Source organism: Salmo trutta, chromosome 30 (assembly GCF_901001165.1).
Source record: "Salmo trutta chromosome 30, fSalTru1.1, whole genome shotgun sequence".
Lineage (NCBI taxonomy): Eukaryota > Metazoa > Chordata > Actinopteri > Salmoniformes > Salmonidae > Salmo > Salmo trutta.
Window position 1 is genome coordinate 13647217 of NC_042986.1, and position 25602 is coordinate 13672818.

The 25602-nt window shown below is 42.3% G+C and overlaps 2 protein-coding genes across 5 annotated transcripts in view; one reads left to right on the forward strand and one right to left on the reverse strand.

Moving 5' to 3' along the window:
* Nucleotides 1-225: 225 nt before the first annotated feature.
* Nucleotides 226-7461, reverse strand: racgap1 (Rac GTPase activating protein 1). 2 transcript variants are annotated; one of them, XM_029722827.1, is made up of 17 exons: nt 7278-7461; nt 6411-6495; nt 6102-6304; nt 5809-5954; nt 5619-5688; nt 5390-5443; nt 5217-5297; nt 4473-4590; nt 4134-4264; nt 3774-3938; nt 3518-3616; nt 3147-3345; nt 2718-2823; nt 2448-2580; nt 2135-2261; nt 1819-1930; nt 226-1544 (listed from the first exon to the last, which is right to left on the reverse strand). In XM_029722827.1, exons 2-17 carry the CDS (start codon nt 6493-6495, stop codon nt 1460-1462), a joined length of 1914 nt encoding a protein of 637 aa, XP_029578687.1. In that variant the 5' UTR covers nt 7278-7461; the 3' UTR covers nt 226-1459. The 2 variants fall into 2 exon arrangements, with proteins under 2 accessions (XP_029578687.1, XP_029578685.1); XM_029722825.1 differs by having other exon boundaries at nt 6411-6498.
* Nucleotides 7462-8131: 670 nt separating this feature from the next.
* The window catches only part of LOC115168000 (inactive dipeptidyl peptidase 10), a 39213-nt gene continuing 21742 nt past the window's right edge, over nt 8132-25602 (forward strand). The window contains exons 1-7 of one of the 3 annotated variants that reach the window (XM_029722832.1): nt 8132-8312; nt 15834-15948; nt 16636-16731; nt 17308-17402; nt 18086-18157; nt 24623-24675; nt 25279-25360. In XM_029722832.1, coding sequence (XP_029578692.1) covers nt 8274-8312; nt 15834-15948; nt 16636-16731; nt 17308-17402; nt 18086-18157; nt 24623-24675; nt 25279-25360 — 552 coding nt within the window. In that variant the 5' untranslated portion in view covers nt 8132-8273. Of the gene's footprint in view, nt 8313-15833; nt 15949-16635; nt 16732-17307; nt 17403-18085; nt 18158-24622; nt 24676-25278; nt 25361-25602 lie in introns of those variants that run through there. The other 2 variants (XM_029722831.1, XM_029722833.1) reach the window with 2 other exon arrangements.

A 25602-nucleotide genomic window follows, 5' to 3' on the forward strand; every position in this document is an offset into this window, starting at 1 on the left:
AAACCATTCAGTGACTATTCGTGCCCTGTGGATGGTGGCATTGTCATCCTATATGGGCGTAGCCAAAATAACAGCCTGCCCAGCATTTTCATACACGGGATGTTAATTGCTTCTTTAACTTAGGAATCACACCTGTTTTCAATACTTTGTAGCCCTGAAGCATTTCCATTATTTTGGCAGTTACCTGTATTTTTTTTAAGTTAGTGCAGCAACAACGAAAGGTAATGAGAAAGACCAGTTTAAATGTACTGTATACTGTTTTTACAAATCACAGATCATACAGCATGTACTTGTACAAAACAAAGTGACCAGAAAAAGCTTTGATCAAAGGAAATGTTACATTCTTGTTGAAATGCCACTATTTCTACACAGATTCTCAGTTACGCAATGCAGCGTTCTAAGTCGCTAGGGGCACAGAACATTATAGCCAGAACCAACCTTCCATTGTGTAAACAAAGATGGTCATGAAGAGTGTGTAAAACTGAAGTAATCAATGTCCGAGGACTACTTGGAGTATAAGCTATATTATAGAACGCCCAGAAAAGGAAACCGGTGAAATGTTAAACCTAAGTTGGGTTGTATCAGAACCGGCCGTGATTAGGAGTCCAATAGGGCGGTGCACAATTGGCCCAGCGTCGCCCGGGTTTGGCCGGTGTAGGCCGTCAACTGACTTGCTTAGTTAAATAAAAAGGTTACATTTAAAAAAGTAAAAGGTGAATATTTTTTCCCCTTCAAAACGTATAATCAAGTTGAATGAATCAATGGCAAAATGTACTGGACTCACCAAGCATACAGCTACTTGGTTAACCTCTGTTAGATAATTATAGCTAAAGAACACTGCAGACTAAAGACGCTGCATCGTATTAGTATTGCCATACTGTGGCTAGTCTTGAGTATGTAAAAGACAAATGGAGTTAAACATGTACAATCAAACTGCAAAAGCATGTAGGCCTTTCAAAAGTGATTATACAAATACAGGAAAAAACAGAAATATAATGCCACTCACAGTAACTCTGTTCAAGCCCATCATAAAAAGCTCTATGCAAAGTTGTTTTCTAACTAGTGATGAGCAAATTGCATGTTAGATATCCATAATAGATCAACCTTTTTTCACCAGCCTAAATTCAGACACACACATTCTCAACCAATGTTCAAAGGTTTCTTTGTAAATAAATCACAGGAGGAAACTGAAGAAAAACCTTAAATTGTATCTACAAACCTAGTACATGTCATTGCCAGAGGTGATGAGAAATCAACAGAAAGCATCTTGATTCAGAGCCAACTTTAAAAAAAACTGAGCTCCAAAGAGACCCTCCCTTTTGATTGGAAAAATATATATTTTTTGCACACGTAAAAAAACACAAATCCTACCATTTAAAAACATCTGTGGAAGCAGTATAAAATATAACAAATCTATTGCTAGGTATTGAACAGAGAGCTGCTCTGCAGTGGTTTTGGATTACTTGAGGAGCGGCGATGCAAAAAAGTTTCCTTGGCGATTGGTGAATCCCACTCCCACGACAGACTTGCTCTTACTCCCAAATCTGAAAGTTACAACACAAAAAAAACAGTATTAGCCAGGCAGTATTAGCATTAGTGAAATGATGCCAACGTTAAAAGGGAGCAAATCAGAACTTGGTGAAAGGACTTATTCAGAGATCATATACATTAACTTAAGTCTGTCTGTTTTGTTGAACAATGGCGTTTGCATTGAGACAAGCAAAAACCCAAGTCCTTCAGCCAGGAACTACATACACATTGCAGTGACTTACAACAAATACTGAATAAGTAAAATGCATGACAGGACAGAGCGCTTACTTGGGTGTAGTCTTGCTAAGGGTGGACCTCATGCGTTGACCCAGAGAGCTGGAAGAAGGGGTTTTGTTCATTTGGTGGTGCTCTGGAGTGGTGAGAGGACCCAGCATGCTCACTGGAACAACATCAATACACAGTCAACATTAGTCACATTACCCCAGTTGGTTACCAACCTGTACATCTGCATTTGTTTTTAACATATATTTTTCATAAATTGTCAATATAATAACACATTAACCAAATGGAGGAGCTGGCCAGAGGCAGGCACCCACGTGGGATTTGGTACTGGGTTGCTGAGATAATGCTTGACTAGACTCACCTTTGTGGTCAGGGGTATAACAGTTATTGTTCTCAATAATCATGTGATCAGGGTGCGGCTGGTCATGGTCCACCATCATGAACTGGCTCCAGTACTCCACCGGCAGGCCCAGCAGACGCTCAATAACCTGGGTAATAATAGAAATAGATTAGCTTCTGTTTTTTTCCTTAGGAATTACAGCATATTGCCACATCCTCTTTGAAGGGGCTAGACAGACCAAACAACTTGCAAGACTTAAAATAATTAGACGATAAAATGTAACCATGGTATTTTTACTGCAAGTTAAACCAAGACTGTTGCTGTAATGAGTTACCTTGGGCTGGCGTTTGGTGTCCTGCAGGATAGTCATGGGCTCTGGGTCAGGCACTGCATGGCCAACGATAGTTGGCCCAAACACCCGAGCCAGGTTGGTGATGTCCATCTTAGTGTCCAGGCTTTGTGCAACCCTGAAAGAGAATGAATATTGGGCAATAGGAGCCCATTTATCGAGGGGAAAAACAAGCAACAAATCTCGAAGGGTCAATGATAGGGAGCAACAATTACATTTAAAATGAGTAAGGAGAGCTGCACAGCACATGCTAACCTCTGAAGATGAATGGCCAAGAAGGCCAGGGTGTCCCTGTTAGCCTGTGGCAGGTCACTGATTGTCTGGTACATCAGGGCAATGCTGTTATCCTCATCCGCAAGCTCTGAGGACAAAGTGAAACGTCAGTAGAGAGCACAGAATTTGAGTTGTAGACATTGATTATTATTTGTTTTAGTCCAGATGAAGAATTTAACATTGCAGGGGCTTAGTAACTAGATTTATTGGTGACCAAGAACATCATGAAGGAACACTGAACATTACCACATTTGACTATATTACTAACCAAAACATTTAGTGTGCCCAAGGACAAAATGGCTATGCAAAGCAACTAAAAGACACCTTTATCCAGTCTACTAGTCAACCACTGGCCAAACCAACCACAGAGTGATAAAGTTATTGTTTTATCGCTATAGGGCCAACACCCACCTGCAGCCTCCATGAAGGTGCGGTTGAGACGGAAGGTGAGGAGGGGCTCTTTGAGGTTCCTGAGGAAGTCCTTGAGGAGCCCAGTGACGCAGTTGATATCATCCACCTTGCTGAGCAGCGGGACAGTCTTCCCACGCAGGAACTTCTCCTTCAGTTCCTTGACCGTGCGGTCTGAACCGGACAGCCGATAGAGGCCGGTCTGGGAGAGAAAAGAGCACGGTGAAACTGGGCTCAATCATAGATAAAGTGTGAAAAAGAGTTTGAAGCTATATTACTACTGTATAAACTAAGCTTTAAAAAAACACAGCAATTTTTCAGCCAAGTGTGAGGCTGTCAGGATTTTTTTTAACAGACTGGAGATGACAACTCACCTCATGAAGGCCCCTCTGCTCAATCTCATTGACACAGTGCACCACCAAAGAGGGAATCATGGGAGATTGGACATGGGAGACGTAGTCTGTAAGCGTACCCTGGGATTGGTAATACATTTAAGAGAGAATGGTTATCCCATTAGACTACACTGAAATCACAAGATGTTTGAATACAGACAAGTTGCATGTATCAGAATGAACGTATTGTTTAAGTATATGAATACAAGTTGAGAATTCACAAGAAACATCCCTGTACCTGTCCGATTTTGACAGGAGTGCCACTCAGGCTGGGGATGCATGGCAGGGGACAGCGTTCACGACACTCTGGGTGGGTGACCACTCTGCAGTCACGACACTTCAAGGAGATCTTTCCGAACTTGATCCTCTTGCCACAAGGTACACATGACTCTGGCTTGATTACCTGTGCGTGAGGTAAAACAAAGCGTGGTTGATCCAAGTTCGCACAAACCATAACTTTTGTCATTTTAACCTGAAAATAAGAACCAAAGCAACACATTTTTATTACAAAAGCTAATTCAATAAAATAGCCTTTTCTGCCTTGCTAAATTCACCCATGTAATAACCCTCTCTGACTGAAAAAAAATGACATTCCTACCGTTTTGGAGACAAACTCGTGCAGACGGACACCTCCGTTGCCCTGGGGCGTGCTGGGTTCCTGAGGCCTGCTGGGCTGTTTGAACATGACATCCTCAGACTTCACGGACTCTGAGTCCCACTCCTGTGTAGCTGCACAGGTGGGAGTGAGAAAGGTCAAATACTGCTCTGACAATGCAGCTATGATGAGTTATGAACATGTCACATTGTCAAGGATAAACTAATATAGTCCCGCTGCGTGCTGCTTCCCAAATAAATATCCTATCATGCTTCGACATAAAAATACCATCTTCCATTTTAAAGTTCACAAAATCCACAGTAAATGAGTAAGAGCGGTTACCAGTCTTTCTCCTGCTCCGAGTCCAGTAGGGAACAGACTCAATAGTAGAAACAGCTTCGATGGGACCTCCGTTAGCAGGCACGGTCACTGTAGTCTTGGCCACAAGAGACTCATTTCCCTACAGCCATTAAACATATCAGTCAAATCACTTTAAACCTCAACAGTATAATGAGTAACCACTCTCAGTTACCTACATTTTATTCATTTAGCAGATGCTCGTATCCAGACTTACAGTTAGTGCATTCATCTTAAAGGGACATTTCAGCAAAGCACCACCCCAACATCAACATATGTGAAAATGGCGTATTTCTATGTTTGGTAGTAAAAAAGACAGGAAGATAAGTGTTTCAAATGACATCTGTGTACATCATGTGATTTTAACCAATGAGTAAGCATTGCCTACTAATTGGTCGATGTGTATTGGAAACATCTTTTTAACTACAAAACATGCCATTTTCATGTGTTGATGTTCAAGTAGTGCTAGAGATTATTAATATGAAGTTGAGAAATGAAATTTCACAATAAGATAGCTAAGTGAAACAACCACAATAGTCGTAGTAAGTAATTTCTTAAATAAAAAAGTTATCAGCAAAGTCAGTGCTAGTAAAAATCTATATAAATGCATAAAAAAAAAGCGCTTGCATGGGGGGGATAAGACATTTGTCTTTTTAAGAGACCCTTTAAAGGGTTTCAGAGGTTTTCGGGCAATAGGCATATTTATAGAAATGAAACTAAAACCTTTACCTTCTCAGAAGTTCTGCCTGTTGATCGAGACCTTTTGGAAGCACATGGGGGACCATCAACAAAATGTCTTGAGGCAGAACGCTGTAATGAAGATGTCAAACATGTTAATAAACAAATACACCACCGCGCCCTTCAGTTACACATTCAATAAATAATTCCAATGAACTGCTTACCCTCTTCTCACGTTTCTTCAGTCGCACAGTTCTCACGATGGATGAGTCCCAGTCCTGGAATGGTTTATCAAACAAACAGACCAGGTTAATTATTGCAAAATATGTCAACTTGTCATCTAAATGACATTATGCATTGGTTGCTTTAGCCAGTCCCCAAGCTAAAGGTTTGGATGAGTAATATACTTGATTCAGAGGCTTAAGCATTTAGACAAGACAAATACAAACTTACCAGAGAGTCATCCGTTTTATCATAGCTGATGTCTGATGAAATAGAGGCAGACTCATCTATGGTCTTCAGTCTATGGAAAATAACCAAATTAAATACTGTAACTTTTCAGATGTTGATATGTTAATAGAAAATGCATTGGTAAGCTTTCCAACTCATGAACAGGAGCAAGGCACTAGAAGTGGGTCCTTACCTTCGGCTGGTGTTAAGGTTGGCTGGTGCCGCCTGAGAACGAGCGTTAAGGAAGGCCAGAGCAGAACGCTGCTCTTCATTCAGCTGGATGCTATTGCTGGAGCCCTCAGTGATCAGAAGCTCCCGAATCAGCTGGATCTGGCGGTCCTGTAACACAGAAGAACACAGGGAGAGCGGAGGTGAGAGGAGTCGTATGAAGCCATTCAACAGTTTATTGGGAGAAGATTGAACCAGTCTGAGGGTGCCAGTGAAGAGAAGAAAATATGAAGATAGACTTTGTCTGTGCATACACACCAACTTATCACAGTCAGCTTCTGCCTTCTGGCGGCGGCGGATCTCCACGTCCACTTGATTTCGAGCATGCTTGAGTTTGACTTCCAGGGCTCCCCTCTCCGTTTCTGCCTTGGAAAGCACTTCCTTGCAGGACCCCAGGTCCCGCTCAAGCCTGAGCCATCTACGACGGCAGTCCTCAAAGTTGAGGGCCATCTGGATGAACTCTGATAAGAGAAGTTGCACAATAATGAGTGTTAGCTTTAAATACATCTTATCCATCGTCTATATTATTAATCTCCTTGTCAAATCAAATTAAACAGAATTACTTACGGGGCTCAATGCTCTCATTGAGTATGTCTACATGAGACCGCAGACTGCCAAACAAGCTGTGTAGGTTCATCACAGCAGTGTCCATCTTCTGGGGGAAATAAAGGGCACATAGAAACCAATACTGATAATGAACTTCTATGAGGCTCATAAAAATAATTTTGCTAAATGTCAATATTGAATAACATCATCCCCAAGCTAATTGTTTCGGCACAATTTTCTGCTGGTGAACCCTAATCATAGAGCTTGTAACGTTAGTCCTATAAACCGAAAAGGAGTTACCTCTGGTTCGTTCAGCCATTTCTATGAGGAAATTATTTTATTTGAACTAGAATACGGTTTTGGCTAAACTGAGACAATAAGGTCCGAGGTTAACACAGCCTTAGAAGATTTTACGTTGCGTTTTATGAGATTACATGTCTGTTAAAATGACCGTTATGAATTACGAAGCCTGTGCTTTCTTTGATTACATAAAATAATCAAATTTGCACAAAAAGTGGAAGTTAGAAGAAGATTATCTCATAGAACAAAAACGTATAAGATCTCCTAAGCCTGTGTTTGCCACAGACCTTATTTTCGGCATTTATCCCAAACGCCCATAGCTTTGTCCAACGAACCATGGCGGAGTTTGTGCCTAAAAAGACGCCATTACTATTACTCTATTCATCATAGTAACCTAACGAACGTTGAAGATGCGAGTAAACATGCTGATTGTCATTAAAAAACATACAATACCTTTAGCTAATTTAGTAAGCAACCGTAGATTTAGCTAGGCTAGCCAACATTGTTAGTGATGTAACTATGATTCAAAAAACTACAGCTAGCTAGCATGCTAACGTTAATAGAATAACTAACGTTACAATTACATACCGCTTGCTGAGTCCACCACTCTAATGAAATAAGGCAGACAAAACACCTAAACTTTTCCACAGCCAAATGTTTTGACCTCTCTTTTGTCACTTGATGAGCAAGTGTGTTATTCTTTTGTTCGGATCATCTCACCCTCAGCTCCTGGAAGTGTGTATTCAGGTAAGACAGGCACGTTTCATTTCAAATTTACCCGCTAGCCAATGAACATCAACTGACGTTCTTCACGTAGCTGTACGTCCTCGCGCATAGGGACCAGCAGCCCCATGAAACGGTTACCACTTAGCTCTGATCCTGGATCAGACAGTCCTGCAAGCAAGCAACAGTAGCAGAAATAAAATGTGGCAAATATGAATGAACGTTTGGGAAAATCTACAATAATCCATATTACGTTTGAATGACGATGATTATTATGATAATTATTAAGCGTTAGTATTATTAACATTCATTTGTATTTATTATTCTTATTATATCATATTGATTATTGGGATGTTATATTTATATTGGCATCATAATTAGGCTATTTGATTTCAGTAGCTGTGATTTAGTGCTGGCATGCAACAGTAAGACCAGCAGCCCAGGCTTCAGCCCCGCGACTACTTACCCACTGGGCACAGACGTCAATTCAACGTCTATTCCACGTTGGTTCAACATCATTTCATTGAAATGAGGTGGAAACAACGTTGATTCAACCAGTGTGTGCCCAGTGGGTATGACCATGAAATGTTGCTGAGACAGAGGTTTTGACCGTGTCTTGATTAATTTCTGAGCTAATCAGTGGTATGGATTGAAAATCAGTGAGGAATTGTCAAATGACCATATACAGAACAACACACACATAAAACTGTCCCTCCCTCAGAGAGAGAGAGAGAGAGAGAGAGAGAGAGAGAGAGATCAACGTTTTCACTTGGACAACTTGCGAACAATGCATGCATGCAGATCAAAAGCTAAAAGGAGCACGATTTAATTCTAGGAAGACGCTTGTTGAAGACAGCAAAGATGATTGCCACTACACAACAGAACATGACCACGGACCTGGTAAATGGCTTACTGAATAGTTTCATTATTTTTAAGTTGCTTCCACGATTTATTTTTGTTGTAAAATATCATTGAGCTGTATCTGTGTAAATATCATTGATGCAGCTCTCTGATAAGCATGCATAAACGTTGAAGTTGCGCGTGTGCGTGAATGTGCGCGTGTGTGCTTGTAGGCTACTGTTGTAAATGCGCCTGTTAGTATTTCTCTGTTGTGACCAGCGTCTTTTCATTTAAATCAACATGATTTGATTATCGATAAGTATCTGTTTTTGCGTTTTCATTTTTCATTCATATACTTTAAATATGTAATTAATACTGCCATTTCTTGAACAAGCTTCTGTGCTCTGACTGCACTGACTGCAGTGGTCGTGCATTGTAGCCCAAAACATATCAGCATTCGTCTCTTCTATCGCAAACTGATTTAATGTGGTGACTTTTTGTTAAACTGACACAGTTCAATTCTGTAGATTTGAAAACACCTCATGCATTCCCGTTGCGGTTATCGCAATTGAAATATTTATGTTTGTTTTGTGAATAGATCTGACATGCCTGTTCAGTTGTAGCGTAATCTGAAGTGAAATCATGACCGGATTACCAATGCCAAAGGGGAGGATCTTACTTTATTATATATTATTATACTGCATGCTGATAAAGAGAGCTCTGCAATCAGAGTGTGAATGAGCAGGTGATGGATGGATAATCAATTTTATTCTGTAGCCTAATTGTATAAAGTGTATAAGCAATCTACCCACTCAATTAAATTGATGTAAAATCTGAATATCAAAGTAGTCTATTATTTATCACCAGACCCTATGTTTTCCTGCATTTTACATTTCATACTTTTTTTGCCACTGATTTTAACGTCATATTTCTTTGCCCCTTTGTAATGAATTATGTCCACTGCATACTCATTCAGCAGTTCTGTGAGCCTATCCAAACAGAGAAGTAAGAAGTTGCAACAGTTTTTGCATGTTATGTAGGTCTACTTGCAGGCTGTCAATAGGTCGCAGAATTGCTGACACCAAGAAATGTCAGTCACAACATGTGACGGTAGTTGGTTGCATCTTTGTGGACAGTGGCTGATCGCTGCAAACATTTTTTTTAGGAATTCTCTGAGAATTATATTGCCCCTGGAGATTAGTTAGTCTGTTGCTGTATGCTTTTCATCTCGAGTACAGTAATACTTTATAGCCTTGACAAATTGTCTAATTAAGAATATACATCACCCATCACCTTCTCAGTGACAGCAGCAATTGAACCATGGCAGCATTTCAGTTCAGAGCTGCACGAATGCATATGGCTGACAAATCGTGTGTCAGACTGTTAACAAAAATGTTTTTAATCAGTGCTGTATTAGGTTGTATTGGTATGTTTCATAGTGTGCGACATTGTAAATAATTGAAAATACATTATATGTATTTTCTGTCTGAAGTGGCCAGTTGGGATATTTTTACATATCCCCTCAATTTAGAATAAATCTCTTCAATTTTGTAGCTTAAACAAGGAAGCCACAAACACTAGTTAGCGTATCCATATCCCTTATTGTTTCCCATGCCAATGTCTCTCTGTGCTATGGCCCAGTCCCAATCAATGCCTTTTATTTTACACAGCAAAGCAAATCATGTAGCTACTGCACCTCAGTGCTCTCTTCTGTCTTCACAGATTTCACACTTCTGTAGGCAGATATGGAGCTCTTATCTGTGATGGGTTTGGGGAAACAGAACATTCAGGCTGTACTTTTCAGTCGTGTGTGCCTGCGTCAGGATCTGAAAGGACATGTACATCTCTCTCATATCTCCTCTCGCCCATGCTTTACAGTGGCATCACACCCCATTCTCCCCAAGGCAGACACGACAATGACGAGGAGTAGTAAAGGTTGAGCAGGACTGGATGTGTGGCGGGGGCAGCAGTCATACAGTACCCACCCAGAGCCCTTTTGTACAGTCATTTCATAATGTTTGGTGGGATGCATGAAAAGGAAAGGAGAATGCCTTGCAGCCGAGGAGGCTAAAGCATTGTGTCTGTTCCATGTGACTGAGGCAAGCGCTGCATTATGTGGTATTAGCCCAAAGGGCTAATTTGTCAGCCTCCTCAACCCCACATCCACATCCATAGCCTACCACCTACAACCCTTTAGGATGTGAGGCAAGCAAGAAAGTAAATATTGATTGGGTGCCCCCCAGAAATATGATAGCAAAATGTGTAGAATTGCAAGAAATAAGCTTTAAAACGGCATGATTCTCTCTCAGCCTCATGGAAAGGTGTGTAGAGCAGCAGGAAATTAGCTTTAAAGCAGAAACATTTTGTCTAAGCCTCATGCCAAAATGTGAACAATAGCATGAGATGAGCTATAAAACAGTGATTTTTTTCTCTATGACCCACCAAAATATGATGGGAAAAAGACCTGTCCCCACCCTCTGCTCGCTGTACTGTATTGTACTGTACTTTACTGTGCTCTACTCACTATACTGTAATGTACTGTACTGTATTCTACTGTGCTCTACTCACTATACTGTAATGTACTGTACTGTATTCTACTGTATTCTACTGTGCTCTACTCACTGTACTGTAATGTACTGCACTGTATTCTACTGTATTTTACTGTGCTCTACTCACTGTACTGTACTGAACTCCACTGTACTGTGCTATCCAAACTATGCTAGGTTCAGATTTGGTCCAGTTCGGTCCATTTATGGACGTTAACATCAAGGCCAGGGTGGAATGACCAAATTTCAAAAGTAAGAGCCGGGAGAGTTGATATTAACTGGAGAGTGAGAGGCAGAGAGAGTGAGAGAGGGAGGGGTTTTCCAGACTGTTTTAACACTCTTGGTTTGACCACCGGATAACAGAAAGACAAAGAAAACAATTCTGAGCTGAACTTAACAGTATGCCAGTGGAAGGGAGGACAGTAGCAGGTGACCCAACTGTGGTTTGTGACTATTATGATTTCCCATTGTAGCCAATTCAGTTGCAGTAATTTCGTTAATGATATTTTGGTAATTCCGTTACCAATTTGGTAATGGAATTAGGAGTTTAAATAATTTACTAATTCATAAAGAAAATGTATATCAGTAAAATCCCTATAACTAATTGATAGGTCTACCTTTACTTGTTACTTCTGTGAACTTTCACTATCCTCCCTCCTCATGAGGGAGAGAAATTTGAAAACATCATAAAGATATGTGTGTTTTTGGTAACAGAATTACAAAGCACAAGGCAATATTTCTTCAACTTACAGAAGGTCAACAATTTCTCAGAAACTAAATATAAGCGTCTTTACGTCAATATTATTGTGTTTTGATGTATTTCTTTTACCTTTTAAGACTTTTCCTGGTAGATGTTTTCTAAGACCCCTTTTCCACCTGTTTATCCAGATACCAAAGCCTTTACCTATGTCTATTTTTTGGGGGGATGGAAAATGGTTGAAAAAGGAATCTAATCTCCCAAAAATATACAGTCTTAGCTTTCATTTGACACCCAATTTGATACACTCCTATGAACTTTTGCATGGAACTGCCCATATGTAGATGAGAGTCAACATGTGTCAACAGTAGCTTCACTAGCTATGTGATTCTGCTTCAGATGATTTATTGTGGGATGTTCACCACCTGTTCCAATGAAAGACAGACAAGGAGTTAAGGAGATCCCCAGAGTCTAATTCATGAATTTTTAACAGCCATATAGAATCTCCCACCAACTAGCTCTGGTGCATTGGGAGCAAATGGAGTAATTCATTGTATTTTGTGTGGTTTCCCTTATTGAGTCTGTAGCCAATCAATACAATGAATTTATTACAATGTACATACAGCATGTGTTTCGTTTAAAGAAGAGGCTGTAATCATTAGTTGAGTTTCTCAGTGAAGAAAGGGGTCAGGGTATATGTCCAGTGATTCCACAAGTTGTCATATTTTGCGGGGAGGGACGCTCTGCAGTGGTCCGTCCATCTGAAAGTCCCTTTTACGGGCTGCTTTCTTCCTATTAATTGTTTCCCACTGGACCTTGTTCAGCTGCACACTGTATCAATCATCTCATTTTGTTGAGGGTAATTCCCTTGATCTGCTCTGTCTGTTTGCCATGTTGGGAGTGGAGCTTTGTTACCTCTTACTGATGCAATGAACTTAGTCAGCACTGGAAATGTTTGTGGAGGACTCTCGCAAGGTGCTCTCCCCAAGAGATCCATGGTTGGTTGCCCTTACAAATCTACATTTTGCAGAGCAGTAGATTGCCCTTGTGTCGGTTTGACTGACAGCTTCATCAAAGCTTATCAGAGGCTCCTCTCGACTCTCTCGGATGGATGGCTCACTGAGGAGTGTGTTAAACATTATTCCTTTATTTTCATTTCATGAGGATCTTTTCTGGGTCAGCAGAAAGTGTGCCTGCTGGTGATATTAACATCAAACTCCTAGAAGCAGGTTGCTCACTGACAGGACCTAATCTCTCATCTGTCCACCTCTTCTGGCAGCCAGTGCTGTGTTGGATCCTCAATTCCTCAGATTTAGCATCACCATCACTGAAATCCACCCAGACTGTGGTGGCTGTGTGTATCCACACTTGGGATTCTCTTCCCGTCCCCTGTATCTGTGTCTCTTTTGCAACTTTGACAAAACTCCCTCTTCCCCCAGCCAGCATGCACAGGGTTCTCCCTCTCTATCTTCTTACAACGGTGCATGCAGCCTTAATTGGAAGTGTAGTCTAATGCACCACGCCTCCCGTCGCGGTGCATCCCATTAGGGAGGATGTTTTAGCAGAGTGTTGTATGCAGCCATTAGGGAAGGACTTTGAAATCAAAACACTGTCTATAGTAGATTCATCAGAGCAAAGGAATTAGGTTAACCATGTGTCTCTGCTAGGGTCTACACGTGTTTGTGTGTGTGTCTGCTTTAGATTAGATTAGTTTCATTTTTTAGTCACATGCACAGGGTCACAGATGTACTCGCAGGGTACAGTGAAAATCTTATGCTCCAAGCTCCAAAAGTGCAGGTAAAAAAAACAGAAGGGAATGAGATAGTAATAATATATACACATTTACAACTGTAGAAATGATGATACATGTCCATTTGGGAGGTGGGGACAGGGTAATGTAGAATACCCATGGTGGGAGCAGAATGGGGGGAGGGGGAGGTAATCCAGGCGGACAGAGGGAGCAGTTAGCTGCGCCGCCCTATCGGACTCCCAATCACGGCCAGTTGTGTTTCAGCCTGGATTGGTTTGGTGTCTCTCTGGACCGCGGTGGGGGTTGTCCCTACTGGCCCAGCAAGTAGTGGTTTTAATTTGAACGTGTTATGAAACCGGAGCCAGGATGATCTAATAAAGATAAGACATCGGCTGTGTGTCCATGTATGCTGACGATTCAACCCTATACGTGTCAGCAACCACAGCTACTGTAGTGAAATCAGTGCAACCCTAAACAAAGAGTTGCAGTCGGTTTTAGACTGGGGGGCCAGGAATAAACAGTAATAAACTGGTCCTGAACATCTGTCAAACTAAGAGCATTGTATTTAGTACAAATCATTTCCTAAGTCCCAGACCTCATCTGAATCTGGCAATGAATGGTGTGGCTATTGAGCAAGTTGAGGAGAGGAAATTACTTGGTCTTACCTTAGATTGCAAACTGCCATGGTCAAAACATATTGACTCAATGCTTGTAAAGATGAGGAGAGGTCTGTCTGCGATAAAGAGATGCTCTGCTTTTTTGACACCACACTCCACAAAGCAAGTCCTGCAGGCTCTAGTTTTATCTTATCTTGATTATTTTCCAGTTATATGCTCAAGTGCTGCAAAAAAAGACCTAGTTAAGCTGCAGCTGGCCTAGAATAGAGGGGCACATGTTGCTCTTTATAGGGCTAATATCAATACTATGCATGCCAGTCTCTCTTGGCTAAGAGTTGAGGAAAGATTGACTGCATCGTTTCTTGTTTTTATAAGAAACATTAATGTGTTGAAAATCCCAAATTGTTTGCATAGTCAACTTACACACAGCTCTGACACACACACACTTATCCCACCAGACATGCCACCATTGGTCTTTTCACAGTCCCCAGATCCAGAACAAATTCATGGTAATGTACAGTATTATACAGAGCCATGATTGCATGGAACTCCCTTCCATCTCATGTAGCGCAAGTGAATAGCAAACCAAATGAAGAAACAACACACGGCAATACGCCTCTCCCCCATGTGACCTACTTGTTGTGTGTACGTACTGACATGTACTGTATGTGTAACTGATAGATGCACACACACACTACATGTTAATGTGTTTTGGTATGTGTCAGACCCCAATAAGACTGGGGCCATTGGCATCAGCTAATGGGCATCCTAATAAAATAAAAATCTATACTGGCAACCAGTCAAGGTATAGGAGTTGTCTCCTCGTTATCTCCCCATTTTCCCATTGGGAGACATTTCACACACGTTTTGAGTATGCTGACAGGTTCTGAGTATGTGTGACCAAGATTGGGGATTGTACATTGCATAAGAAGAAATTAGTGTGTGTGTGTGTGTGTGTGATTGCTAAAGTTGCTGTATAGTGACGGTTCAGAGACAGTTGGTGTAACACAGAGCTGGATGGAGGATCAGCAATCTGTCAACTAGCGATCCGCATGGCTGTTTCCAGGCCACATCAAGGCCTGGAGGAAGGTGATGGTGATGGGGGACAGCAGCCCGTGACTCTGTGGCTCCAAGGACAAGGCCAGGCTACAGAGGCAGGCGGCCATAATGAAGGCTGAGCTTTATGGCTGCTCTGTGATTGAGCTCTCACACATCAGTGAGCATTGGGCTCCAGCGTCCGGTCTCAGATAGGCAGACACTCTGAGGGATCACAGAGTAGCTCGTCTGCCGTTATCTTTAATTGTGACTGATACCATGGCTCCCTCTTTCCAGCAGAGCTCGGAGGAGCATCTGAAGAGAATATACAGACATAATATTCCTATGGCAGCTGTTTATTGTACTGTAATGCCCAATCTTATTTATGTTTCACCTTGTGTTCTTAAACTTTCTGTTCAATTTCCGTCAAGTCTGTTTGATTTATCATGTTGCACCACAGACTTCTATGCAGATGTTTCCAACAAATGCTTTTCTTGCAGAATGTCTTCTGGTCTTCTAGTTTTCATGGAAAGTGTGCCCCTCCCCCTCTCAACCCCTACCATATGCCCCATTAAAGCTGTAACAGGTGAAATGAGGCGACAGTATCGAGAAATTACGCCATGACAGAAAATATAGTCTGCAATTAATTTCAAGCTTTTCACCGGCAAACTTTCTCGCTCTGCTTTAAGGAGAATCACTCTAAATCACACAGATTGCTGTCATAGTGAAAGGCTGTGAGCAGCTCTTATTCCCCCAGAGTCTCCCTGTAGCCTGCACAGCAGATCCGCTTGTCTGACAGAGAAACCCCCGCTGTGAGGCTACGGAAATGAAGCAGCACTAATGTTCTGTCTCTCAGCTGTGTGTGTGTGTGTCACAACGCTCATCACTGTGTATGTGCATGTGTTTGTATGTGTGTGTGTGTGTTTCTCTTGGCAGGACATGCATGCTTCTGCCGGTCCACCACGGAATTGGAAGGGCATTGCGATCGCCATGGTGGTGATTGTAGGTGTTCTATCGCTGGTCATCCTCTCAGTCATCATGCTCACACCTGGTAAGAGGACACACAGAGTGAGAGAGGGAAGAGAAGGAATGGGGAGGGAAGGAAAGGTAAAAAAGAAAGAGAATATGAATGCAGGAGGGTGAGAGAACGGGAATAAAGGCAAGGGGTGGAGTGAAGGGGGAGAGTGGAAGAATAGAGGAAGTAAGAGAGAGGGAGGGAGAGAGAGAGAGGAGGAGAGAGGATGCAGTGGGAGGAGGAGTGGGAACGGACTCACAAGGCTTTCCATCGGAAAACATATCAACAATAACATTACCAATAGGACAAAACAAACCAACGATGATAAACACAAAGTTCCTCTGCATTGAAAAGACACTCAGACCAAAGCGGAGACTCCAGTGCTATGCTAAGAACAGGCTAAGCCCCAGGAACAGCTGTGCATTGGACTGTGTGAAATAGAGCAAGCTTCATGTTCATTCCTGGGTGGATATGGTGTACACAAACAGAGGGTTTATCCCATTGGCTTTCTCCCACTTTCCCATTCCTTCTCTCTCTCTCTCTCTCTCTCGCAACATTAAATTCAAAGGGCTTTATTCTCATGGGAATCATATGTTTACATTGCCAAAGCAAATTAAATAGATAATAAATAAAAGTGAACAATAAATATTACACTCACAAAAGTTCCAAAGGAATAGAGACACTTCAAATGTCATATCTCTCTCTCTCTCTTTTTTCTGGAAGACGAGTCTCATCTATTACTGCAATCCCGTTTCACCATGGAGGATCTGGCGAACGAGGAGTATACAGTTCACGACCCCTGTGTGACCTGGTTGAATGGTAAGAGCTTCTAGCTCTATCTGAGCTAACCCAGATTAGCCTGCTGCCTCTGTTTGATATCTGAAAGTACAGCTCCAGTATCAGGAGATTTAGTGAGATATTACTGTCAAACGTAAGAACAAATAACCAGCAGTTATATACCGGATACTTTAATGTCACTTTAATCATTTTTACATATTTTGCATTACTCATCTCATATGTATATACTGCATTCTATTCAATACTATCTATTGCGTCTTAGCCTATGCCGCTCTGAAATTGCTCATCCATATATTGACATATTTCTATCCATTCTTTTACTTAGATTTGTGTGTATTAGGTTTTTGTTGTGAAATTGTTAGATATTGCTGCACTGTCGGAACTAGAAGCACAATAATTTCAATGCACTCGCAATAACATTTGCTAAACACGTGTATGTGACCAATAAAATTTGATTTCATAAACCTTGATACCCCGAAGGAGGGGAACAAGATACAACATGTGTAGGGAAGCCTATGCAAACTTCCATTCATGTTGTAATCGAGTGAACCAACTAAAAGGTTCACATTTCCCTTGGACCTGTGTCGTCCCTTCCAGAGAATGAGGTTGCTCTCAGAACCAGAGAGGGCCATGTCCTGTCCTACAGCCTCCACTCCAACCTCACAGCTACCCTGCTGGACAACAGCTCCCTGGTGAGTAACGGGCCGTTACGGCCCTGGGGCCCTACAGTAGAGGAGACTTATTCCACTATCGATTGGCTCATTTACAGAGACAGCCAGACAAATGGACCGTCCAAAAGACTGACAGGGCCTCCCAGATGGAGAGAGGATACAGAATGACTGTTCAAACTTTTGTAGTTTTCGAAAAAATAAAGAGCAGTAGTCGCTTTCACTCTAATATAGCTATGTAGAGGAGGTCTATTTGGTTCCCTCACTGTTCAGTTGAAGACCTCAACATATGGCTTCAAAGAGATTTTTCTTGCAAGGGCCTCATTTTGAAGAGTGCCTGGTTTGGCAAAGCGAGGCTGAAAAACCTATCTGGGTCATTGCCTAGAAGCTACGCAGGGTTCTGTTGTCAAGATGGGGAGAAGTCTCCTCTCTGGCTCTCACCAGTTTATCCTCTCTGTTGCTATGTTAATTCCACACTGTAGCTGATAGCCTACAACAGTATTTATCGTTCAGCGGATGACGTAGGCAGGGATACTGCACCTAGGGCCATGGCTTTCCAAGTGCAATCCCTGACATTATCCATATGAGCCCTGAGGCGATGATGTTCTTGAAGGTTAAGGCTAATATGAGATCCAAGTAAGTTACTGACATGTGTATCTTTTCATTTGATGCATGTTGTTGATATATTGTTCATTCCGTGTTTCCAGGACCTGACTACCACAAAGTTCCATGTGTCTGCAGACAAGAGGTTTGTCCTGTTGGCATACAACGTTCAGCCAGTGAGTGATGCTTGTTTTGACCAAATAACACGCTCATAGCTTGCTCTTTCCATATTATTTTTACAGTGTCAATCATTCTGATCAATTATCATACTCACAGCCATAGTAATACCCAATGACACCAAAGATGACTTGTATGCAATGTGGTTTCCTACTCACTCACGCACCGTTTTGCACAGCAGCGCCACAAACCTATTCCAGACCATCAGAGAAAATCAGTTGAGTCAAATCTGTTTCTGTTTGCGACTAACAACACGTCTGTTTCCGCACAGCATGGTGGCTGTAGTACAATAATGCCATGCATTCTAATCCAGCCTTTACAGTCAGTGGAATGAACCAGGGGGAGGTTAGTCCCTTATGAAACAGTTAGAGAGAGAGAGCGAGAGAGAGAGAGAGAGAGAGAGAGAGAAGGGTGAAAGTAGATTCTCCCCGGTACGGGGACCTCCTATGTGTGAATGCGCTTTTTAAAATAGAGAACTAGTGATGCTACTACAGTACTGCAGCAGTCTGTTGTTTTACATGCTATTCAGACACAGCCAATAGTCAAATCACTGGCAAAATGTATGGGGAATATTCAGACTAGGTAATTATGGGGGAAGTGGTGTAGAAGAATGGAGGGAATTAGATGGCTGAGAGAGACGGATCAGTTTGATGTAGATAGCAGTGTGTGGGGAGGGGGAGAGATGTGATGAGGGAGATGGGGTGTTAAAGTTGGAGCTGCATGCAGTAATGAAATCACCCTGCTGGTTTGGTGGGGAATGTTAATGAGGAGCTTATACTAGTCTAATGTATAATGCACAATTGCAGGTGGTTTGAGGCAAACCCCAGCATAACAAACAACTCTAACACATGCATTTTCTCATCTCTCTTTCCCTTGTAATAGCTTTCCCTGTTTCCCCCACCGACCCTCTCCTTCTGTAAATATCCACTCGCTTAATAAATAGCTTCCCGTTTCCCCAAAGGAGGGAGCAAGAGGTGTAATATACGGGTAATGGGGGGGTGCCTTCAGCACAGTTTCCACCTTATTAAAGAGCCCAGAACAGATATATTGCTGTTCTGAGTGTATAGGATCTGCTCTCTCTCTCCCTCACCCTCCCTTTCTTTCTCTCTCCCTGCTCCTCATTCTCTCTCTCTCTCTCTTTCGCTCTGCTGTAGGATCTGCTCTCCTAAGTTCTCTCATTTAGTAGTTGATGATCACACCGTATACCTTTTGTAGGGCTTCCCAGCTCCCAAAGTGACTCTACACTGTATGAAAAGATTTCCTTTGTGTTGTCTTAGTAATTCAGCCTTCTCTGTGTTGCTCTCCAACCCTCTCTTGTGTCACCTTTGAGAAGCAGATGTTCTGTTGTCTTTACATCCTGTAGGTATGATATCTGATTGGAGGTTAACTTTACAGTAATGCCATTGGTCAACAGCTCAGATGTTATAAAGGGGTCTCAGATTCATTGTCTTTTTCTTCTTTGTTCCTGACCTGCGCTGGTGAGATACTCTCTCCACCCCATGGACTCTTGGGACATGGCCTTTTAGGCTATGACTGCTCTCTCTCCCTCTCTGATCATGCCTAGAATAATGGCTTGTGATGCTTTGTAAATTATGCATTATGCCTTGTATAATGGTCTCATTAATTTTACTAAATGATTAAATAATACTTGCGTTTTGCATTTGCTTCTCATGACCATTCCTTGATCTTAGTTAGCTAAACGCATAATACTTGATTGCACCTGGTTTTACTATAATATTAAATGGAGTCAGATCTATCACGAGGATGTTACCCAGATGCAGACACAGGAGGCAGTTTGATTCTCAGGATATTTCATATTCGAAAGGGGCAGGCAAAAGGCAGGTCGACGGCAGGCAGAGGTTGTTAAACCAGGTCAGTCAGGCAGGTACAGGCAGGCAGGCAGGCAGGCAGGCAGGCAGGCTGGCTCAGGACAGGCAGAAAGGTCAGAACCGGGAAGACTAGAAAAGAAAAACTTGAGCAGGAGAACCGGGAAACACGCTGGTAAGACCTGACAAAACAAGACGAACAGGCAACAGACAAACAGAAAATGCAGGTATAAATTCACAGGAGATAACGGGAAAAATGGGAGACACCTGGTGGGGGGTGGAGACAAGCACAAGACAGGTGAAACAGATCAGGGTGCGACAAGATCAGTCTTTCCCTCTCTTTTTGCTTTGCCTGTCTCTCACTCCTTCACTCTTTCTATCTATCTCTACCTCACTTTTTTCTCTCTATCTCTAGGGGTTTTCTGCTGACAATAGCCGTTTGCCGCAAGCACAGGCTTTCTTGTTGGGGAGAGGAGCGGTGTGCCGCTGAGAATGGCAGAGTGAGACAGAGAGATAGAGGGAGGCAGGGTGGGAGGGAGAGAGAGAGAGAAAGAGAGAGAAGAGAGGGAGAGAGAGAGAGAGACGCAGTAGCGATAGGGGGAGAACAAATATTTGATACGCACCATTCGCCCTTAGATCACCCTGTCCAATCGAAATCAATCAGAAGGGGTGTAAAAGAATGAGTGGGATGGATGCTTAGAGGAGAGGGCTGCAGTGGTGGGAAATGGATGAGTGGGCTGTGTGTTAAGTTGAAAGGCTTATCCCCTGGATTTCATATTAGCTGTGAGGCTTTGGGGAGGTTTGTGCCTCGTGGGCGAAAACAAATAGATTTTGAGAGAGGTGGTACAGTTAGAAGTCGGGGTGGCGGGGGAGGGGGGCATAAGGGAGAGAACAAATTCAAACCTCTTGTGTAGCAGAGGTTTCAATCTCTCCTCAAAATTGCCAATAGTCTGATAAATGTGTGTGTTTGCGTGTGTGCGTGGGTGCGTTGATGCATGCGTGTGTTTGCGTCAGTGCTTGTGAGAGTTGTTCCCTTTGTTTGACACAAAAAGAGGGGAAGGAGAGGATGGATGGAGATAGAGTGGAAAGGATGAGGAAATGCAGCCAGAGCCAGACAGGTGGAAACTGCCAAGACTGTGCAATTTAGAATGAAAGGAAATACAACTGGAGAGTTGGGTCTGCTCTGCAGTTACAGACAATGAAGTGCTTGTATCAAAGACAGCATATTGAGGCACTACCAGAGAGAAATGCAGGTTTAGTACTAACAATGGGCTGGGGGAAGAAATCTATTATCCCTGTATTATGTGTACTGGGTCATTCCACAAAATGAGTCCCTTTTGCTTCCCTTTGATGTTTAAAGTAGAAAAAGCCTGTTATATTAAATTAAGTCTCCTTTAATCTAGACCACATGGAGAATTCAATAAATCCGATTTTTTATGAATAAAGACTTACTAAAGTGACAAAATGCAGCATTTTGACATGACCCTCAGTGAACCCTCTGTGAATTCTAGGAAGATTTTAACCCCCTTAACCCCAAGATTTCTCAACTTTTTCACCATCATTGTAAAGCCCTCGTTATTTTGTTGTTTTGAGAACGTCATTTCTGAAGATGAATATTTATTTCATGTGATTAGTGATTCATATACTACACTACCGGTCAAAAGTTTGAGAACACCTACTCAGTCAAGTTAAAAAATGTAAAAAAATTCTACATTGTAGAGTAATAGTGACGACATCAAAACTATGAAATAACACATAGATTCATATAGTAACCAAAAAAGCGTTAAACAAATCAAAATATATTTTAGACTTGAGATTCTTCAAAATAGCCACCCTTTGCCTTGGTGACAGCTTTGCACACTCTAAAAAGAATCCAAAGAGACATTGAACATCTAATAGTCAAATCATAATGTAAAAGCAGGTGAGCTGCTTCTGCTCTTTATGGACATTTCCTGGTGTTTTGTGGTGGAAAACTGAGCGAGTCGAGCAAAACGCATCAACTCTGTTACCATAGATAGACAGGCTAGAATTGTTTGAAAAACAAGTGGATTTATGGTTGATTTAAGATGAAATTGTCAACCCTGTAACGGTCAACCCTGTTACGGTCAACCCTGCAACGGCCAACCCTGTAACGGTCAACCCTGTAATGGTCAACGCTGTAACGGTCAACCCTGTAACGGTCAACCCTGCAACGGTCAACCCTGTAACGGTCAACCCTGTAACGGTCAACCCTGTAACGGTCAACCCTGTAACGGTCAACGCTGTTACTTTATTTGGAACTTAATAGGCACTTACTATAGTAATTTGTTGGTCCCACGGTAATGCCGGCACGTTTTGGACTTCTAACCCCCTGGATTCGTCTACATCTGCTGCATCCGCTGTTACATTGTGCTACACCTGCAATAACATCTGCTAAATACATGCATGCGACCAATAAGATTGGATTTGATTTTATTAGCTGGTGTGATTCACTGAGTTAGAGCGATGTTTATGAGACAAGGGCGGATCCAGAAAACATTTTCTTCTCACAAAAACGTCCGTAAAGTAAGAACAGTTTTAGCTACAAACTACTATGACCTATCTATGAAAAGCAGAGACCCCTGCGAACACGCACATATTTTGCTCTATGACACTCCCAAGCCACACAAGAGTCGCTAGAAGGTTAAGGGGTTCTTCTACATAGAATATCACAGGAAATCCCAGGACATAGTGTCTGTGATACTGTAATAAGCTCACATAGTTACTGTCACGAACTCCAAACTCCACACAGTTGTCACTGACTAGTTAGATATTCATATCCCACTGAGCAAACAATTTTTCTTCTTACAGCATTCATATAAATTCATTTTTTATCAGATTTTTGCTTGGCAGACCAATTTGTTTTATTGACATTTATCAATAAAACTTGTGCATGCAACTGTTTATGTCAAATTCGTTTGTGTTCTACTTGCAGCCCAGGTTGTCCTGAAAAGAAAATGTCCAACACTTCATTGTGAGGCTAAATATGAGGACAGTCCAAGCAGATGAATGAAATGAGTGAATTTTTGTTTTGCTGTGGGATGCCTGATTCCAATGGAGTTAACCTCTTGAGAGGGGAAAGTGTTTTTCAGGAAGTTGAACATGTGCTCTCTATGACATAATGTTACAATTTTGTACAATCTAGCTTTAAAAAAAAAGCAAGTTACACTTCTTGATGGAATGACTCTACTGCAGCGCAACAATACCTACCAATATCTCGCCTCATACAAGGACTGTTGTAATCTCATTACTGTCCCATTGTCGCCAGGTCCCACGTGAGCACACACACACTGGTCTGTTTACAGTGTGGCTCCTCCATTTGGGGTAAAGCCATGGGGGGGGGAGCAGAACAATCTGGCGGAACACTGGGGAAAGATTTATGACTTACCTACTTCGCGGCCACATTAGAATTCATTATCTTTCTCTTAGACACGCATACAAGGGCGAGCACAGATACATACACGCAGGCCCACGCCCACGAGCACACACAGAAACTGTAACACACACGCACGCTCTCAGACATGCACCCACACACACACACACACACACTGAGACAGACGCACGCACACATGCACGCCCACGCACGGCCACACACAAACACACCCACACACCGATGCACACATACACACACAGTCCCCTCCCCACACACAGTATCCTTCTTTCCTCCCCTAATGATAAATGATGAGCCATGTCTTTGTCTTCTATGTTGACGATTCCTAAAGAGCTAATTAACCAGAGTGATAAGGCGACACCCCTCCACCCAGCGGGAGGGACTCGTCTCGTTACACTGCCACCCCACTGCTCGCTCTGTGACCTGTTAAATAGCCGTAAACTCCTCTGGCTCAGACCCTCATCCTTTACCTCTGTGCCTCAGTTTTCTTCAGATCTGACTGTTTTCTGTTGTTATTGTGTTTTGTTTTGGGTGCAGTGGCCTTTTCCTCAAAAGCAATGTCCCGCTGGTAGGAAAGTGACCTTTCTCTCCCAGGCTGACATTTTCTGGTGTGAAACATAGCCCTTCTTTATATTGTCATGCTCCTTTGCCTCTCTGTGTTTCTCAGTTTAGAGGACTAACAATATGGGAAGTAATCCAATTGCACTGTTAAGTATGCTACCGGAGACGTGACATTCAATTAGATTAGGGACACGCTTTCCAAAGCTTTTCCCTTGGCTTCTTTAAGAAGCTAGTGGGCCAACAACACACTTCAAGTCTTTGTTTTAGAAATGGAGTGTCCTCTTCAGCATGCCTAGTTGATCACTGGTCAAGATGAATTACCCCTCTGGATCTTTTTGAATCTGAGGGATATTGGCTGTAATTATGTTACTTCGGGGTTAGAGAAAGACATGCTCCCCATCTTTCTCATCGTCACATGACATCATTCCTCTAATGTCTCCTATTCTCTGTTAGGAGAGACTGGGTTATCATTGTTTGAGCTGTTTGACTGGGTAGTTAGAACTGATGTTTGCGACGGTGCAGTGTGATTGATGGAATTGTTTGCCGTTCATTCACTTAATTGGATTGTCCTATGGTCTAACTGTAGCGTGTGTGTCTGTGCTTGAGATTGAGTGTGTTCTTGAGTAACTCTGGACCACTGTGCCCATCATGTCCTCTACCTCCAACAGGTTTTCTCTCAGTCCTTTACAGCATCCTATGCCATCTACAATGTGGCTAATGGGTAGGTACTGTAGATCCATGAATGCTAATGCATGGGCTGCACTGGGCATGTGTATTGCCAACGCAAGCGGGCCCTGGCCTCGACTGACCAAGCACCTCCAAGTGTGTCTCTTTTCATCTGAACGTCATCTGTTATGTCAGACATATCCATTACTCTTACTGACTGTAGTTAACTATCAGAGTAAGCTGGGAAATTGACAGCCAGAGATTCCTCCTACCTGCTGGCCCACCAGTAAAGAAGAGCTCTCCTGTATCTGCGGATGAAAGCCTGGGCCTTGTGAGGAGCATAAATGCCTCGTGAAGAAATTCAGAAGGATCTGCTCGTTTTACAAAAATGAAATGCCTGGTTATGTCTTGTTACAAGATGCCTGCCTGTTTTTAGGAGGAACATAGTGCTGTTCCAATGCATTGAAAGAGGTATTGATCCATTGCATGAACCGATCTCAGTCTCTGTATGGTTTTGCATTTGCATCTTGTCTTTTTTACGATATCTATCAAATGCTTATGAACAGGCATGGACGGATCTACGTTCTACTCTGTTATCCACTAGTGGCTTTAGACAGGCCGTTCGTTCCTAATGGGGGGGATTCTGTGTTTGTCCCAGAGATCTGCTGGAGCTTAACTCTCCAGCGGGGGAGAAGGCAGGGATACAGTACGCAGCCTGGGGACCGCAGGGGAACCAGCTGGTAAGGCAGCAGCTCTCAATCATTCTGCATCCCACCTCAACAGTGTCTGGTGGACTAGAAATGCATTTAACACCACAACAAATCTAGAACACCTCTATTAAGCTGTGTTTAATATTTGCGTTATAATGATTAAAAAACAACATTTCAGTGTTTGTTGCAGATTAATATTGGATTATGTGTTATGAATGTAAAGTGTTTTCAGTGCAATGTTTGTGTTCCAATTGCACTTCAACACATTCAGT

What these genes read in the sequence shown, in the direction of transcription:
- racgap1 (XM_029722827.1), bottom strand. Translation starts at nt 6,495, where the DNA reads ATGGACACTGCTGTGATGAACCTACACAGCTTGTTTGGCAGTCTGCGG. An exon ending in TGAAGAAACGTGAGAAGAGG is followed by an intron (nt 5,298 to 5,389) that starts GTAAGCAGTTCA and finishes TCTTCATTACAG; the next exon opens with CGTTCTGCCTCAAGACATTT. An exon ending in TTGGCCATTCATCTTCAGAG is followed by an intron (nt 2,581 to 2,717) that starts GTTAGCATGTGC and finishes ATTCTCTTTCAG; the next exon opens with GGTTGCACAAAGCCTGGACA.